At 49.1% G+C, this 14,959-nt stretch overlaps 1 protein-coding gene and 19 non-coding genes across 20 annotated transcripts; all 20 read right to left on the bottom strand.

The window, feature by feature from the left end:
• Nucleotides 1-2,710: 2,710 nt before the first annotated feature.
• Nucleotides 2,711-3,895, bottom strand: LOC119449201 (uncharacterized). The gene has a single exon (XM_037712382.1). The coding sequence runs from the start codon at nucleotides 3,893-3,895 to the stop codon at nucleotides 2,711-2,713; it is 1,185 nt and encodes a 394-aa protein (XP_037568310.1).
• A 131-nt stretch (nucleotides 3,896-4,026) lies between these two features.
• On the bottom strand, nucleotides 4,027-4,108 carry Trnal-uag (transfer RNA leucine (anticodon UAG)). The gene has a single exon. It is a non-coding gene; the product is annotated as a tRNA-Leu (tRNA).
• A 72-nt stretch (nucleotides 4,109-4,180) lies between these two features.
• Nucleotides 4,181-4,262, bottom strand: Trnal-aag (transfer RNA leucine (anticodon AAG)). The gene has a single exon. It is a non-coding gene; the product is annotated as a tRNA-Leu (tRNA).
• A 72-nt stretch (nucleotides 4,263-4,334) lies between these two features.
• On the bottom strand, nucleotides 4,335-4,416 carry Trnal-uag (transfer RNA leucine (anticodon UAG)). Its single transcript has one exon. It is a non-coding gene; the product is annotated as a tRNA-Leu (tRNA).
• Nucleotides 4,417-4,488: 72 nt separating this feature from the next.
• On the bottom strand, nucleotides 4,489-4,570 carry Trnal-uag (transfer RNA leucine (anticodon UAG)). Its single transcript has one exon. It is a non-coding gene; the product is annotated as a tRNA-Leu (tRNA).
• Nucleotides 4,571-4,641: 71 nt separating this feature from the next.
• Nucleotides 4,642-4,723, bottom strand: Trnal-uag (transfer RNA leucine (anticodon UAG)). The gene has a single exon. It is a non-coding gene; the product is annotated as a tRNA-Leu (tRNA).
• A 71-nt stretch (nucleotides 4,724-4,794) lies between these two features.
• On the bottom strand, nucleotides 4,795-4,876 carry Trnal-uag (transfer RNA leucine (anticodon UAG)). Its single transcript has one exon. It is a non-coding gene; the product is annotated as a tRNA-Leu (tRNA).
• A 72-nt stretch (nucleotides 4,877-4,948) lies between these two features.
• Trnal-uag (transfer RNA leucine (anticodon UAG)) lies at nucleotides 4,949-5,030 on the bottom strand. The gene has a single exon. It is a non-coding gene; the product is annotated as a tRNA-Leu (tRNA).
• A 5,111-nt stretch (nucleotides 5,031-10,141) lies between these two features.
• On the bottom strand, nucleotides 10,142-10,223 carry Trnal-aag (transfer RNA leucine (anticodon AAG)). Its single transcript has one exon. It is a non-coding gene; the product is annotated as a tRNA-Leu (tRNA).
• Nucleotides 10,224-10,295: 72 nt separating this feature from the next.
• Trnal-aag (transfer RNA leucine (anticodon AAG)) lies at nucleotides 10,296-10,377 on the bottom strand. Its single transcript has one exon. It is a non-coding gene; the product is annotated as a tRNA-Leu (tRNA).
• A 72-nt stretch (nucleotides 10,378-10,449) lies between these two features.
• On the bottom strand, nucleotides 10,450-10,532 carry Trnal-aag (transfer RNA leucine (anticodon AAG)). Its single transcript has one exon. It is a non-coding gene; the product is annotated as a tRNA-Leu (tRNA).
• Nucleotides 10,533-10,604: 72 nt separating this feature from the next.
• Trnal-aag (transfer RNA leucine (anticodon AAG)) lies at nucleotides 10,605-10,686 on the bottom strand. Its single transcript has one exon. It is a non-coding gene; the product is annotated as a tRNA-Leu (tRNA).
• A 225-nt stretch (nucleotides 10,687-10,911) lies between these two features.
• On the bottom strand, nucleotides 10,912-10,993 carry Trnal-aag (transfer RNA leucine (anticodon AAG)). The gene has a single exon. It is a non-coding gene; the product is annotated as a tRNA-Leu (tRNA).
• Nucleotides 10,994-11,218: 225 nt separating this feature from the next.
• Trnal-aag (transfer RNA leucine (anticodon AAG)) lies at nucleotides 11,219-11,300 on the bottom strand. The gene has a single exon. It is a non-coding gene; the product is annotated as a tRNA-Leu (tRNA).
• Nucleotides 11,301-11,372: 72 nt separating this feature from the next.
• Trnal-aag (transfer RNA leucine (anticodon AAG)) lies at nucleotides 11,373-11,454 on the bottom strand. Its single transcript has one exon. It is a non-coding gene; the product is annotated as a tRNA-Leu (tRNA).
• Nucleotides 11,455-11,677: 223 nt separating this feature from the next.
• Nucleotides 11,678-11,759, bottom strand: Trnal-uag (transfer RNA leucine (anticodon UAG)). Its single transcript has one exon. It is a non-coding gene; the product is annotated as a tRNA-Leu (tRNA).
• A 72-nt stretch (nucleotides 11,760-11,831) lies between these two features.
• Trnal-uag (transfer RNA leucine (anticodon UAG)) lies at nucleotides 11,832-11,913 on the bottom strand. Its single transcript has one exon. It is a non-coding gene; the product is annotated as a tRNA-Leu (tRNA).
• A 225-nt stretch (nucleotides 11,914-12,138) lies between these two features.
• Nucleotides 12,139-12,220, bottom strand: Trnal-uag (transfer RNA leucine (anticodon UAG)). Its single transcript has one exon. It is a non-coding gene; the product is annotated as a tRNA-Leu (tRNA).
• A 72-nt stretch (nucleotides 12,221-12,292) lies between these two features.
• Trnal-uag (transfer RNA leucine (anticodon UAG)) lies at nucleotides 12,293-12,374 on the bottom strand. Its single transcript has one exon. It is a non-coding gene; the product is annotated as a tRNA-Leu (tRNA).
• Nucleotides 12,375-12,447: 73 nt separating this feature from the next.
• Trnal-uag (transfer RNA leucine (anticodon UAG)) lies at nucleotides 12,448-12,529 on the bottom strand. The gene has a single exon. It is a non-coding gene; the product is annotated as a tRNA-Leu (tRNA).
• Between the last annotated feature and the right edge of the window lie 2,430 nt (nucleotides 12,530-14,959).

The raw sequence follows: 14,959 nt of genomic DNA on the forward strand, positions 1-14,959 counted from the left end.
GCAAACGTTGCACGTGAACTCTAGTCATACACAATGCTTGCAATACATAGCACACTTTGGCAACGGCAAACAGGTTGCAGACCGTCGCGCGGGCAAACATCGAAAGACAACGACCACCCCATTTAACTGCTTTTTCTTGCACCTTCATTGTTTCATTTTCCCAGAATTGCCCCGCCTCTTTATAGTGCTCAAGCGGCACCCCGAGATACTTTGTCGGCGCAACGGTCCACTTAACATTCAAAAAGATGGGTGGGGTGCTTTGCCATGTTCCATGCCACACCCCTAAACACTTATCAAAGTTTATCACGCTACCAGTCATTTTACAAAAAGATAAAGCGTCCTTTACCGCGGTCGCGACACTTTCTTTATCGCTACAAAACAAAGCAATATCATCCGCGTATGTAAGCAGCTTTACTTCCGTTGACTGTAAACGAAAACCTACAATACTGTTGTTATAAAGAATCTTTCTGCAGAATGGCTCGAGGTACAACGCAAATAGTAGAGGACTTAAAGGGCATCCCTGGCGCACACTTGAGCGTACGTGAAAGCTCTCGCCTACTTCCTTATTTATTATAAGGTTAGCGGTACAATTAGCATAGCACATCTTTACTCCATCAAAGAGCACCGAGCCAACATTTACATACTGAAGAACTGAAAAAAGAACGTTATGTGATACACGATCAAACGCCTTTTGCAGATCAAGTTGAAGCAATGCTACATGTTCACCCCACGCATCACAGCATTCCAGAATGGTTCTAGCAATGTGAATATTTGTGTAGATTGATCTTCCTTTGATTCCGCACGTCTGATGCGGTCCTACAATTCGTGTTATAACTCGCTGTAACCTCTTTGCCAAGATCTTAGTAAAGATTTTATAATCAACGTTAGTCAGCGCTATTGGGCGGTAAGACCCAACTGACAGCAATTTTTCTGAGTCTTCCGTCTTGGGAATGAGTACTATATGCGACCGCCCAAATGACGGGGGTGCATATTTTCGCCTATACGCCTCACTAAATACCAAAAATAAAATGAGGCTCACATCTTTTCTGAAGGCCTTATAGAAAGCCGCTCCCAACCCATCAGGTCCAGGAGACTTCCCCCGAGCTAAATCCTCAATGGCATCTTCAACTTCTTTTTGGCTGATCGGTTCTTCCAGATATTCACGGTCTACGTCATCTAGTTTTGCCATGTTGGCCAGGAACTCGCGTTCGAATTCTTCCGGGACATCGTTACTTCTTCGAAATAGTTCGCTATAGTGCTCGAGGAACGCTCTGTGTATTTTAGCTTGTTCGTCGGTGACTTCATTCTTATAACTTATTTTCCGAATTACGTTTTGCCTTGCGTGAGCCTTTTCGTCTGCAAAGGCTCGCTTCGTGGGCGTTTCGCCGAGCCATAGCTTGTCCGCCCTTGCTCGGATCACCGCTCCTCTGTACTTATCTTCGTCGATAAGCTCCAGTTGACTCTTAAGTTCATTGATCTGCTTTGCGAACGTACCAGGTTTATCGGCCTCTACTCGGTACATAAAGTCCAGTTCTTGCTGTATTTCTTTCTCCTTTTTTCTTTCTTCGTACTTCATCACACTAGCTTTTTCTATTGCACAAATCTTTATTTCTTCTTTAAAAAGCTCCCACAACTCTATCACGTCATCATGCCTTGCCAATAGCTGTCCGAACTTTTCCTTTACGCACTCAACGAACGATTCATTATGTAGCAGCTTGTCGTTAAATAGCCACATCTTCCAATTAAAGCGTGAAGCCTCTTTGCGCGTCCCAAATGTGACTAACACCAAACAATGGTCACTGAATGACACATGTTTAACGATATAACTGTGGCATGCTGGTACTAACTGCAATGAAACATATATCCTATCCAGTCTCGCGTGGCTAGCCCGCTGATAGTGTGTAAAAACTGGCCGGGTACCATTAGACAACACCTGTCCTATATCTTCTAAATTATGCTCTTGTACCATTGCGATCAAGCGCGAGGCACTCTTTTCCTTAACTGGAACATTTTTGACACGATCAGCCACTGAGCAAACACAATTAAAATCTCCAAGCATAATTATTTGTCTCTCGCACATCAAGTACTGCTTCAGCCGTTCAAAAAACACGTCTCGTTCGTTTTCGGCATTAGGGGCATATACGCAGATTATTCGCCAACCAGAATCTGACATTGAAAAATCGGCTATAACAAATCTACCACTCTGGCACACGAACACATTCTCAACAACTATTCCTAAACTGTTTCTAATGAAAATAGCACATCCACCTGATGTGCCGAATGCGTGGGCAACACAAACATCGTACCTAGCTCGGAAAGGCAGCACCATGCGGTCAGTTTGTTCCTCGCTATCTATTTTTGTTTCTTGCACTGCAACTACGTCTAAGTCGTTCTCCAAGAAAAGGCGACTCAGCTGGTACTGCTTCTTTCTAGCATTTAAACCTCGGACATTGATAGTCGCAATGCGTAGTGCTGTGCTCGAATTTATCGCCATAGATTAAAATATGTACGCCATGGTGCATACCTCTCGAGCAAAGGCACAACAAAACATCCGCGGCTCATTAGCGACAAGCCAACCTGTTCCCGACGTCTGCGCTCCTCGAGCTTCGGCTTGGGTCGCGCTGCCGATGGCTCCACTCACTACCCTTTTTTGATCGTTCATGAGCATCGTCATAGTCCCAAAGAAGCCGCTGGGCGCCAGAGCTCGCGGCTACGTTGGCGGTTTCAGCACCGCTTTTCTGTCTGGTGGAATGTTGGGCTTTGGCTTCAATGATGAACGCCGAGTCACCACCGTTTTCGTTGGCGGTTCCCCAGCGCCAGCGACGTCTTGTCCGTCCGAGTCGTCTGTTGCAGCTTCGCGTCCTCGTTTGCTGACTGCGTCTCTGCTGTCTTCCTCCGTGACGTCCATGCTACTCGTGAACTGACTAGCTGGCTCTGTTGAAGGTTCGCCCTCTTCAGTGCCTACACTGATTTTTGCAGGCAAGTCCCTTACGTCGGTCTCTTCTACAGTGCACCGGTCTCCTTGCTTTCCATTATCTTGTGGATACAAGGGCGTGTCTATGGGTCGTATCTCCTTTTGGTTCACTTGTCGCGACGTTCCTGCAGCTTCTTCCGCGTCAGCTTCGTCCATGACGAGCTCTGTGACGTCCGTTTTTCCCATTGGGCTTGTTACGCTTGCGTATGTCTTCACACACGAGCTCTCGTCGTGGCCAAAACGGCGGCACCGTGCGCAGCGAGGGACACGGCAGTCTCGCCGTATATGCCCCGTGGTGTGACACCGCAAACACACTGGTGCTCTTCCCGGAGCAATTAGCAGCGCCAATTCCCCACCGACACGAAGCTGGTGTGGGAGGTCATCGACCTTGACGCCTGCATGAAGCCTGATGCTCACCGTCCGCGTGGTCGTGGTTTTCTCCTGGATGCCATACACTCGCCACTTTTCTTTCGCGACGTCCGTTACAGTGCCGAACATTGCAAGTGCAGCGCGTACATCTTCATCGGGAACGTTGAACAACAGCCAATGCAACTTCAGGCGCAGGTCTTGATTCGTCGGGTCTACCACTATACAGCGGCGACCTTTCACTTTCATTTCACCTATAGCCAGGGCTTTCTTGACGCCTTCAGCGTTCTTGAAGGTGACGGCCCACACATGGCTCATCTGATACGCCCCTAAGGCTATCACTTCAGGGAGCAGTGCCAGATGGTCCAACGTATCCCGGAATTCTTCAACTCGATAAGGCCTTGCACGCACGTCAGCATGTAAAAATATGGTATTCAAAACTGTACGACCTGTGGGCAAAGTCGGTAGGATGACCTCGTAATCCTCATGTTCAGCTGGAGTATTCCTGTTACCGCGGCTGTTCATGGCCGCAAACACCGCCCCATCGGAGCACATGATAACCACGTCCGTAGGCTTTCGCGGCCGGAAGTGGAATCCCGCTCGGCCACGCTACCACTGTTATCCTGCCGAGTGACGGTCGCGTGCGCCTTTTGCCGAAGAACGCACGTAAAAAAAGTGACACAATATGGCAGCGGTGGGATTCGAACCCACGCCTCCGAGGAGACTGGTGCCTAAAACCAGCGCCTTAGACCGCTCGGCCACGCTACCACTGTTATCCTGCCGAGTGACGGTCGCGTGCGCCTTTTGCCGAAGAACGCACGTAAAAAAAGTGACACAACATGGCAGCGGTGGGATTCGAACCCACGCCTCCGAGGAGACTGGTGCCTTAAACCAGCGCCTTAGACCGCTCGGCCTCGCTACCACTGTTCTCCTGCCGAGTGACGGTCGCGTGCGCCTTTTGCCGAAGAACGCACGTAAAAAAAGTGACACAATATGGCAGCGGTGGGATTCGAACCCACGCCTCCGAGGAGACTGGTGCCTAAAACCAGCGCCTTAGACCGCTCGGCCACGCTACCACTGTTATCCTGCCGAGTGACGGTCGCGTGCGCCTTTTGCCGAAGAACGCACGTAAAAAAAGTGACACAATATGGCAGCGGTGGGATTCGAACCCACGCCTCCGAGGAGACTGGTGCCTAAAACCAGCGCCTTAGACCGCTCGGCCACGCTACCACTGTTCCCATGCCGAGTGACGGTCGCGTGCGCCTTTTGCCGAAGAACGCACGTAAAAAAGTGACACAATATGGCAGCGGTGGGATTCGAACCCACGCCTCCGAGGAGACTGGTGCCTAAAACCAGCGCCTTAGACCGCTCGGCCACGCTACCACTGTTATCCTGCCGAGTGACGGTCGCGTGCGCCTTTTGCCGAAGAACGCACGTAAAAAAGTGACACAACATGGCAGCGGTGGGATTCGAACCCACGCCTCCGAGGAGACTGGTGCCTAAAACCAGCGCCTTAGACCGCTCGGCCACGCTACCACTGTTATCCTGCCGAGTGACGGTCGCGTGCGCCTTTTGCCGAAGAACGCACGTAAAAAAAGTGACACAATATGGCAGCGGTGGGATTCGAACCCACGCCTCCGAGGAGACTGGTGCCTAAAACCAGCGCCTTAGACCGCTCGGCCACGCTACCACTGTTATCCTGCCGAGTGACGGTCGCGTGCGCCTTTTGCCGAAGAACGCACGTAAAAAAAGTGACACAACATGGCAGCGGTGGGATTCGAACCCACGTCTCCGAGGAGACTGGTGCCTTAAACCAGCGCCTTAGACCGCTCGGCCTCGCTATTTTTTTTTCTTTATTGCCAGTTACAAGAAATACAGGACTGAAATACATAAAAAATAGTCAAATGCTAAAAGGTTTCTCCTGTCTTGGAGAAAGTAATTCTAAATAAATTTCATATTCAAAAGCAATTCTACACAAGGCAGCCAGTGTGGCACAGGTATTCGTGCTTTCTGTTCTTCTACATATCTGTGAATGCTTTCTTTGAAGTATTGGCGAGCTGCTCTGGCGTCAACATCTGCATTTCGGACGGCCATGCGACATCTCCAGACACTGTGCAATACAATGAGCATAATTAAATCATAAGGTACTCCATCTTCGTTATCGATAGCCAAGAATCGGATTCCTTGAGGGTGCAGCGGAAAATCTTTCTTAAGGGTCCTCTGTAGAATGTCCCACAGGAATACCGCGTCCCAACACTCTAAAAACACATGGTCAATAGTTTCGTCTCGCTTACAAATTTGGCAGTGTACTCCCAGGGCACAAAAGTCCCCTTTCTGCCATCCATGTCTTGACGGTCAGTGTCCCGGTGTGTAAACGAAAGAAAAATGTTTTGACGCCTGGTGGTACCATCATTTTCTTGACACGCTTAAGCACATCCTTTCCTCTTGAGGTACTGTACAAAGATCTATATAGCGGCACAGGTAACACCACATCACACAGGTCTCTGTATAACTTTTTCCGACCCACATCACTTAAGTAGTTTGTAGAAAACCGCACACACAAAAAACGGGTGGACATAATAACCTCTTTCAAATAACCCCGAATGCATCCGTGGATGCAATCCGTTGAGACAACAAGATCTGGTAGGGCATTACCCAACCGAACCTGGCACAATGTTCGAAGGAAGGGATCTTTTACGTCTCTGAAGAACATAAACCGATTAACTATTTGACGTAGATACAAATGGCCTAACGCCAACCCGCCATCAGGGACTCGCCTAAACAAATTGGTTCTGCTTGTTCGCTCCCATGAGGAGCCCCAAACGAACACTGCAAATATTCTGTGAAGTTTCTGGACATTCATTCTTGAACAATGTATCACTTGCATTACATACCACAACTTACTTATAAAAAATAAGTTGCATACTGTCGCTCTTGCAAAGACTGACAAATTCCAGCCATTCCAGTTATTGGTTTTCTCGCGTAAGTTGCCAATTTCGTTGCGCCAGTAAGGTTCGCTGTCCTGATAATTTTCTAAGGGCACTCCCAAATATTTAACAGGAGTGGTCACGAATCTTAAATTCGCGAAAGTGTCTGGCTTAGACGGCCAATAGCCGTGCCAAAACCCCAGAGACTTTCCCCAGTTCACGCAGCTTCCACTTGAAAGACAAAAACTTTCCACAGTTTTAATAACATGCAGAACACTGTCATAATCCGTACAAAAAGCGGCAATGTCGTCGGCATAGGCCAGCAACCTCACTTCTACCTGTTGCAGTTTGAACCCACGTATATGCTCGCTTGCAATAACATGTAGACAAAAGGATTCGATGTACAAACAAAACAGCAATGCTGATATTGGGCACCCCTGGCGCAGAGATTGTAGCACTGGTATGCGCTCACCAACCACTTTATTCACTATTAACTGCGTCGTGCACGAGCTGTACGCCATCGCGACGCCTTCTCTAATAACATGGCCTACATTTACATGGTCTAGTACACACAAGAGAGCGTCATGGGGAACCCTATCAAACGCCTTCTCGAAGTCTATCTGTAGCATGGCTACTCCAGCACCCGTAACATCACAACATTCCAGCATAGAACGTGCCACGTGAGTGTTCGTAGTGATGGAGCGCCCATTAATGCAGCATGTCTGATGCTTCCCTACAATTTCCGAGATAACAGTTTGTAATCTCTTAGCTAACACTTTCATGAAGATTTTATAATCACTGTTGGTCAAGCTAATGGGTCGATAGGCAGTTACATTTCGTAATTTTACTGTATCATCAGATTTAGGTATAAGAATCGTATGCGCAGTAACAAAAGATGGAGGTAGCGACTTAAGCTCGTAAGCTTCGTTATAAATACGCGTTAGAATTGGAGAGACTGTTCCCTTAAATGTTTTATAAAACGCTGCACCAAGGCCGTCTGGACCCGGTGATTTCCCTAAGTTCATGTTTTCTATCGCAAAATCCACCTCTTCATTTGTGATGGGCTGCTCCAAAGCTTCTCTTGTCACATCGTCCAACCGTGTCATCAAGGAAACAAACTCACGTTTGAAAAGGTCGATATTCACTACGCTGCGAGCAAACAACGCACGATAGTACTCCGAAAACGTTCTAACAATTTCGTCAGTATCCTTAGTGATCACACCTGCACGTTCAATTTCTACTATTTGCTGCCTTCGCGCATGCCACTTTTCCGCCCCCAACGCTCTTTTCGTCGGCGATTCTCCGCTTATCAGCCTTTCAGCTCTTGCGCGTATTAAGGCACCACGGTACCGTTCGGTATCGATAAGCTCCAGCTTGCGCTTCACCACTCGTATATCGTCCATAAATTCACCCGGTCTGAGCGATTCTTGATTAAGTAGCAGTTGAAGGTTCGTGCGCAGTGTTTTTTCTTGAAACCTTGCTTCTCTAGCTACTGCACTTGATGATGATGATATATGGATTTTACTGGCGCAAGGGCCAGGGATGGCCAAAGAGCGCCATACTGCACTTGAACGTTCCAGTGCTTTTATTTTAACCTGATTCTTTAATAATTCCCATCTTTCTCCCCAAGGAATTTTGTTGTTTTCCTTGAGTTTTTTAAATAAATCAGTTACTTGCTTCACAAAAACATCATCATTCATCAGCTTACAATTCAGTTTCCATAACTGCCAATTAAAATTATTCCTTGAGTCTTCTCGACTTGCTATAGTAAAATAAACTAAGCAGTGATCACTAAAGGAGACTGGCGTAACATGATACTGTTGACACAAAGGTATAATATCCAAAGACGCATATATTCTATCCAATCGGGCATGACTCGATCCTTGAAAATGAGTAAATTGGACGGTTCGCGTACCTTCCAAACATTGCCCTACATCTTCCATACCACCATCATTCACAATTTCTCTAAGAATAACAGTGCTTATGTCATTAAAATCTCGTCTGCTAGTTTTATCTACTGCAGAAAGCACACAGTTGAAATCACCGGCAATAATGACAAGTTTCTGGCAGTCACAGTATTGATTAACACGCTCGAAAAAGGTTCGCCTCTCTTCCGCATTGTTAGGTGCATACACACAAATCATACGCCACTCCTTAGCGGCAAAAAGAAAATCGCAGATGATGAGCCTCCCTGAGTCACAACTTAATGTCGCTTGTATTGATAAGCCCAAGCTCTGGCGCAAAAGAAGGCAACAACCTGCAGACGTCCCTACAGCATGGCTAACCACAGCGTCATAAGACAACGTAAAACGTCGAACCATGTTCCCAGTCTCTACTTCACCATCAACTTTAGTTTCCTGTATCGCCACAATGTCGAGGTCAAACTCGGTCACCAATCGGTACAGCTGACTCTGTTTTCGTTTAGACGCAAGCCCTCGGACGTTAATCGTCGCGATACGTAGCGATTTAGGAATAGAAGCTATAGTGACTATGAAGAAAGGCTGGGAATCGTGGTGGTACTCTCAGCAAAAAGCCGCATGCCAGGGCGTCGTGCCATGGCAGATCTTACGCTACGTTGGCGCTGTAGGCGGCGTTGCCGCCACACTTTTACCGGTGGCCACGTTCGGTCGAGGTCTCAGTGAGGGCCGCCGAACGATAGCCGCCTTGGTTGGTGGTTGCCCTTCGCCGTCGGTGTTCGCCGTTGTCTCGTTGGTATCCTCGTGAGCCCGCTTTGCTGCCACACCAGAGCTTGGTGCTTCTGTGACGTCCATACACGCGGACTTGTCCGCCTCAGCGTCTTCGGTAGCGTCCTCGGTGTTCTTGTTAGGCTCAGCTTTCACATCCGTACCTTGGGAGAGGGGTGGGAACTCTTCTTCGGAAGACTTGCTGTTGTCTGCCCCGTCTACCGTGGTCGGCCCAGAAGACGCCTCGATGCTTGAGGTTTGACCTCCCGCCGTTTCTTCGGCATCAGCTTCGTCCATGAGGTGCTCTGACGTGTCATCACCCCTCAAGGATCCTGCAGCACTTGCGTAGCTTTTCGCACATTGGGAGTCCTCATGGCCATACCGTCGGCAAAGCGCACAACGTGGCACCTGGCAGTCTCTGCGTATATGCCCACTAGATTTGCAACGGAGGCAAAGTGGGGCCCTGCCTGGTACAACAATTAGCGCAGGTTCACCGGCCACCTTGATTTGGTGCGGTATGTCGTCGATCTTGAAACCCGGCCCCAACTTCAAGGTAACCGTACGGGTCGTAGAGCCCTTGTCGAGAACGCCATGCGCACGCCACTTTTCCCTTGACACGTCGACCAGCTTCCCGTACGGCGATAGCGCGGCACGCACATCCTCGTCAGCAACACCGTGGAGCAGCCAGTGAATCTTGAAGCGAATACCTCGGTCATTAGGGTCGACTATCAGGCACTTGTGTTCTTTAACCTTCACGTCCTTCGCAGCAAGTAGTTTCTCCGTAGCCGCAGCGTCCTTGAGGGTGATAGCCCAGACGTGGTTCATCTGGTATGCCCCTAACGTGATAACGTCGGCCAGCACACCAAGATGAAGCAATGTGTCCCTGAAGTCTTCCACTCTGTAGGGTCTAGCAATAACGTCAGCATGCATAAACACTGTGTTTTGCACAATTTTTCCTGTTGGCAGGTTCGGCAGAATAACTTGGTAATCTTCAGAAGCAGCAAAAAACCTGTTCCCGCGACCCGCTGGGGCCGCTGATACCGCTCCGACGGAGCGCGACATTCCGTGACCGTATCGCTCGAAAGCCGGAAAAGGAATGACCGCTCGGCCACTCTACCACTGTTCTCCTGCCGAGTGACGGTCGCGTGCGCCTTTTGCCGAAGAACGCACGTAAAAAAAGCAACACAATATAGCAGCGGTGGGATTCGAACCCACGCCTCCGAGGAGACTGGTGCCTTAAACCAGCGCCTTAGACCGCTCGGCGACGCTACCACTGTTCTCCTGCCGAGTGACGGTCGCGTGCGCCTTTTGCCGAAGAACGCACGTAAAAAAAGTGACACAATATGGCAGCGATGGGATTCGAACCCACGCCTCCGAGGAGACTGGTGCCTTAAACCAGCGCCTTAGACCGCTCGGCGACGCTACCACTGTTCTCCTGCCGAGTGACGGTCGCGTGCGCCTTTTGCCGAAGAACGCACGTAAAAAAAGTGACACAATATGGCAGCGGTGGGATTCGAACCCACGCCTCCGAGGAGACTGGTGCCTTAAACCAGCGCCCTTAGACCGCTCGGCGACGCTACCACTGTTCTCCTGCCGAGTGACGGTCGCGTGCGCCTTTTGCCGAAGAACGCACGTAAAAAAAGTGACACAATATGGCAGCGGTGGGATTCGAACCCACGCCTCCGAGGAGACTGGTGCCTTAAACCAGCGCCTTAGACCGCTCGGCGACGCTACCACTGTTCTCCTGCCGAGTGACGGTCGCGTGCGCCTTTTGCCGAAGAACGCACGTAAAAAAAGTGACACAATATGCAGCGGTGGGATTCGAACCCACGCCTCCGAGGAGACTGGTGCCTTAAACCAGCGCCTTAGACCGCTCGGCGACGCTACCACTGTTCTCCTGCCGAGTGACGGTCGCGTGCGCCTTTTGCCGAAGAACGCACGTAAAAAAAGTGACACAATATGGCAGCGGTGGGATTCGAACCCACGCCTCCGAGGAGACTGGTGCCTTAAACCAGCGCCTTAGACCGCTCGGCGACGCTACCACTGTTCTCCTGCCGAGTGACGGTCGCGTGCGCCTTTTGCCGAAGAACGCACGTAAAAAAAGTGACACAATATGGCAGCGGTGGATTCGAACCCACGCCTCCGAGGAGACTGGTGCCTTAAACCAGCGCCTTAGACCGCTCGGCGACGCTACCACTGTTCTCCTGCCGAGTGACGGTCGCGTGCGCCTTTTGCCGAAGAACGCACGTAAAAAAAGTGACACAATATGGCAGCGGTGGGATTCGAACCCACGCCTCCGAGGAGACTGGTGCCTTAAACCAGCGCCTTAGACCGCTCGGCGACGCTACCACTGTTCTCCTGCCGAGTGACGGTCGCGTGCGCCTTTTGCCGAAGAACGCACGTAAAAAAAGTGACACAATATGGCAGCGGTGGGATTCGAACCCACGCCTCCGAGGAGACTGGTGCCTTAAACCAGCGCCTTAGACCGCTCGGCGACGCTACCACTGTTCTCCTGCCGAGTGACGGTCGCGTGCGCCTTTTGCCGAAGAACGCACGTAAAAAAAGTGACACAATATGGCAGCGATGGGATTCGAACCCACGTCTCCGAGGAGACTGGTGCCTTAAACCAGCGCCTTAGACCGCTCGGCCTCGCTACCACTGTTCTGCCGAGTGACGGTCGCGTGCGCTTTTTGCCGAAGAACGCACGTAAAAAAAGCAACACAATATAGCAGCGGTGGGATTCGAACCCACGCCTCCGAGGAGACTGGTGCCTAAAAGCAGCGCCTTAGACCGCTCGGCCACGCTACCACCGTTCTCCTGCCGAGTGACGGTCGCGTGCGCCTTTTGCCGAAGAACGCACGTAAAAAAAGTGACACAATATGGCAGCGGTGGGATTCGAACCCACGCCTCCGAGGAGACTGGTGCCTAAAACCAGCGCCTTAGACCGCTCGGCCACGCTACCACCGTTCTCCTGCCGAGTGACGGTCGCGTGCGCTTTTTGCCGAAGAACGCACGTAAAAAAAAGCAACACAATATGGCAGCGGTGGGATTCGAACCCACGCCTCCGAGGAGACTGGTGCCTAAACCAGCGCCTTAGACCGCTCGGCCACGCTACCACCGTTCTCCTGCCGAGTGACGGTCGCGTGCGCTTTTGCCGAAGAACGCACGTAAAAAAAGCAACACAATATAGCAGCGGTGGGATTCGAACCCACGCCTCCGAGGAGACTGGTGCCTAAAAGCAGCGCCTTAGACCGCTCGGCCACGCTACCACCGTTCTCCTGCCGAGTGACGGTCGCGTGCGCCTTTTGCCGAAGAACGCACGTAAAAAAAGTGACACAATATGGCAGCGGTGGGATTCGAACCCACGCCTCCGAGGAGACTGGTGCCTAAAACCAGCGCCTTAGACCGCTCGGCCACGCTACCACCGTTCTCCTGCCGAGTGACGGTCGCGTGCGCTTTTTGCCGAAGAACGCACGTAAAAAAAAGCAACACAATATGGCAGCGGTGGGATTCGAACCCACGCCTCCGAGGAGACTGGTGCCTAAAACCAGCGCCTTAGACCGCTCGGCCACGCTACCACTGTTCTCCTGCCGAGTGACGGTCGCGTGCGCTTTTTGCCGAAGAACGCACGTAAAAAAAGCAACACAATATAGCAGCGGTGGGATTCGAACCCACGCCTCCGAGGAGACTGGTGCCTAAAACCAGCGCCTTAGACCGCTCGGCAACTTTTTTTTTTCTTTTCTTTATTGCCGGTCTGTCACAGATACAAAACATTCACCTTACTTTGGAGAGAAAAAACAGTGTTATAATGAGCATTACGTGTCCTTGTGTTAGTGCATGTATTAAAAACGCTTTAAGGTTACCAGTGTATCTAACACAGGTAACCAGTCTGGTGGCTCAACCTGCAATTTATACACATCTCTTATTTGAGAGACACTTTCAATAAAATACTGTCTGGCTAGTTTGGCGTCCACATCAGCATTTCGTATGGCCATTCGTGTTTTCCAAATGCTGTGTAGGCTCAGAGTCATGATCATGTCATAGGGCACGCCATTTTCATTTTCAACCGGGAGAAAGCGGATACCGTAGGGTGATATAGGGAGTTCTTTTTTCAGTGTCCTCTGCAAGACATCCCAGTGGAATATTGCATCCCAGCAATCTAAGAAAATGTGTTCGATTGTCTCAGGCTTTGAGCAGATGAGACAGCTAACTGACCATGGTACAAACAGTCCTTTCTCTTTCAACCATGGTTTTACTGGAAGAGTGTTGGTGTGAAGCTGAGAGAAAAACGTTTTAACTGAGGATCGGACTGTCATTCTTTTAACACGTTTCAACACGTCACGTTCGGAGCCCACACAGTACATGGCACGATATAGAGGCACTGGTAACATAATGTCAATAACATCTTTGTATAAACGCTTTTTTGACACATTACTTAGATACGCCATTGAAATCTAACTTTTAGCATTCTAAACGACATAACAACCTCACGAAGAAAGCCGCGAACACATCTTTCTTTTCTGGTACACGATACAATAAATTCAGGAATTACGTCACTCAATCGTAATTGCAAAATTGTTCGCAGAAATCCGTTCTTTTGGTCGCGCAAAAAAAATAAACCTTGATACAACTTGCTTGAGAAATAAATGCACTAAACTTAGTCCTCCGCTACGGACTGATCGAAATAAATTTGTTCTACTTGTTCTTTCCCATGTCCACACGACACAGACGAACACTGCGAAGACTCTGTGTAACTTTTGCACGTTGGCACGAGACATACATAGCACTTGAAGAACATACCACACTTTTGCGACTAAAAACACGTTGCAAACTGTAGCGCGCGCGGAAACGGAGAAATCGCGCCCACCCCATTTATCAGTTTGTTCTTTAACACGTTTGGTTTCTTCGTTCCAGTATTGGGTGGTATCGTGGTAGTGTTCTAGAGGCACTCCGAGATATTTGACTGGTGTCACAGTCCATTTCATGTTAGCGAAGTAATCTGGAGTGTTGACCCACGGTCCGTGCCAGAAGCCCAAACATTTTTCCCAATTGATTACACTGCCCGTGAGCGAGCAAAATAACTCTGCTTTTTTAACGCTTTCCTTAACGCTTTCCTTGTCGTCACAGAAGACTGCTATGTCGTCAGCATAACACAGTACTTTCACTTCGCTTGTGAGCAATCTGAAGCCGTATATTTTATCATTGTTGAGAATCTTTAGGCAGAAAGGTTCGAGAAAAATTGCGAACAATAATGATGATAATGGGCACCCTTGCCTGATACTACACTGAACGCTGAGCTTTCGCTAACAGTTTTTTTCACAATTATGCTAGCTGAACTGTGAGTGGTAACACATTTGCACACCAGTAGTAATCACAGACGCAACATTAATATACTCCAAAGACTAAATAGAATTTCATGGGATACGCGATCGAAAGCTTTTTCTAGGTCAAGTTGTAACATAGCCACCCGTTTCTGAAAAATCGTCGCAGTATTCAAGAATACTTCTGGTAACATAAATGTTGGTAAATATCGAGCGTCCTCTGATTCCACAAATTTGGTGAGGTCCTACCAAAGCTGTGATCACGGTTTGTAATCTTTTTGCTCGTACTTTCATATATATTTTGTAATCAACGTTGCTTAAGCTTTATCGGTCGATAGGACGTGACCGATAAGAGCTTGACCGGGTCATCTGTTTTTGGGATTAATACAATGTGAGAGCACTTGAAGATGGGGGCACTACATTTTCTTTATATGCTTCGGTTATTACACAATGCAGGCTTTTGCCAGATCGTCTTGAAAAGCTTGTAAAAAGAACTGCTTAAACCATCCGGACCTGGAGATTTCCCTACAGTTAATTCATCAATTGCTTCTTCAATTTCACGCGCGGAATATCTGCTTCAAGACGCGTCTCACATCACGCTAATCTTGGCATTAAGGGTTGAAGGTATTCATTTTCAAAGCCGGTTGCAATTTTCATTTTATGACCAACAGATTTCTAAAGTATTCT

Source organism: Dermacentor silvarum, chromosome 4 (assembly GCF_013339745.2).
Source record: "Dermacentor silvarum isolate Dsil-2018 chromosome 4, BIME_Dsil_1.4, whole genome shotgun sequence".
NCBI lineage: Eukaryota > Metazoa > Arthropoda > Arachnida > Ixodida > Ixodidae > Dermacentor > Dermacentor silvarum.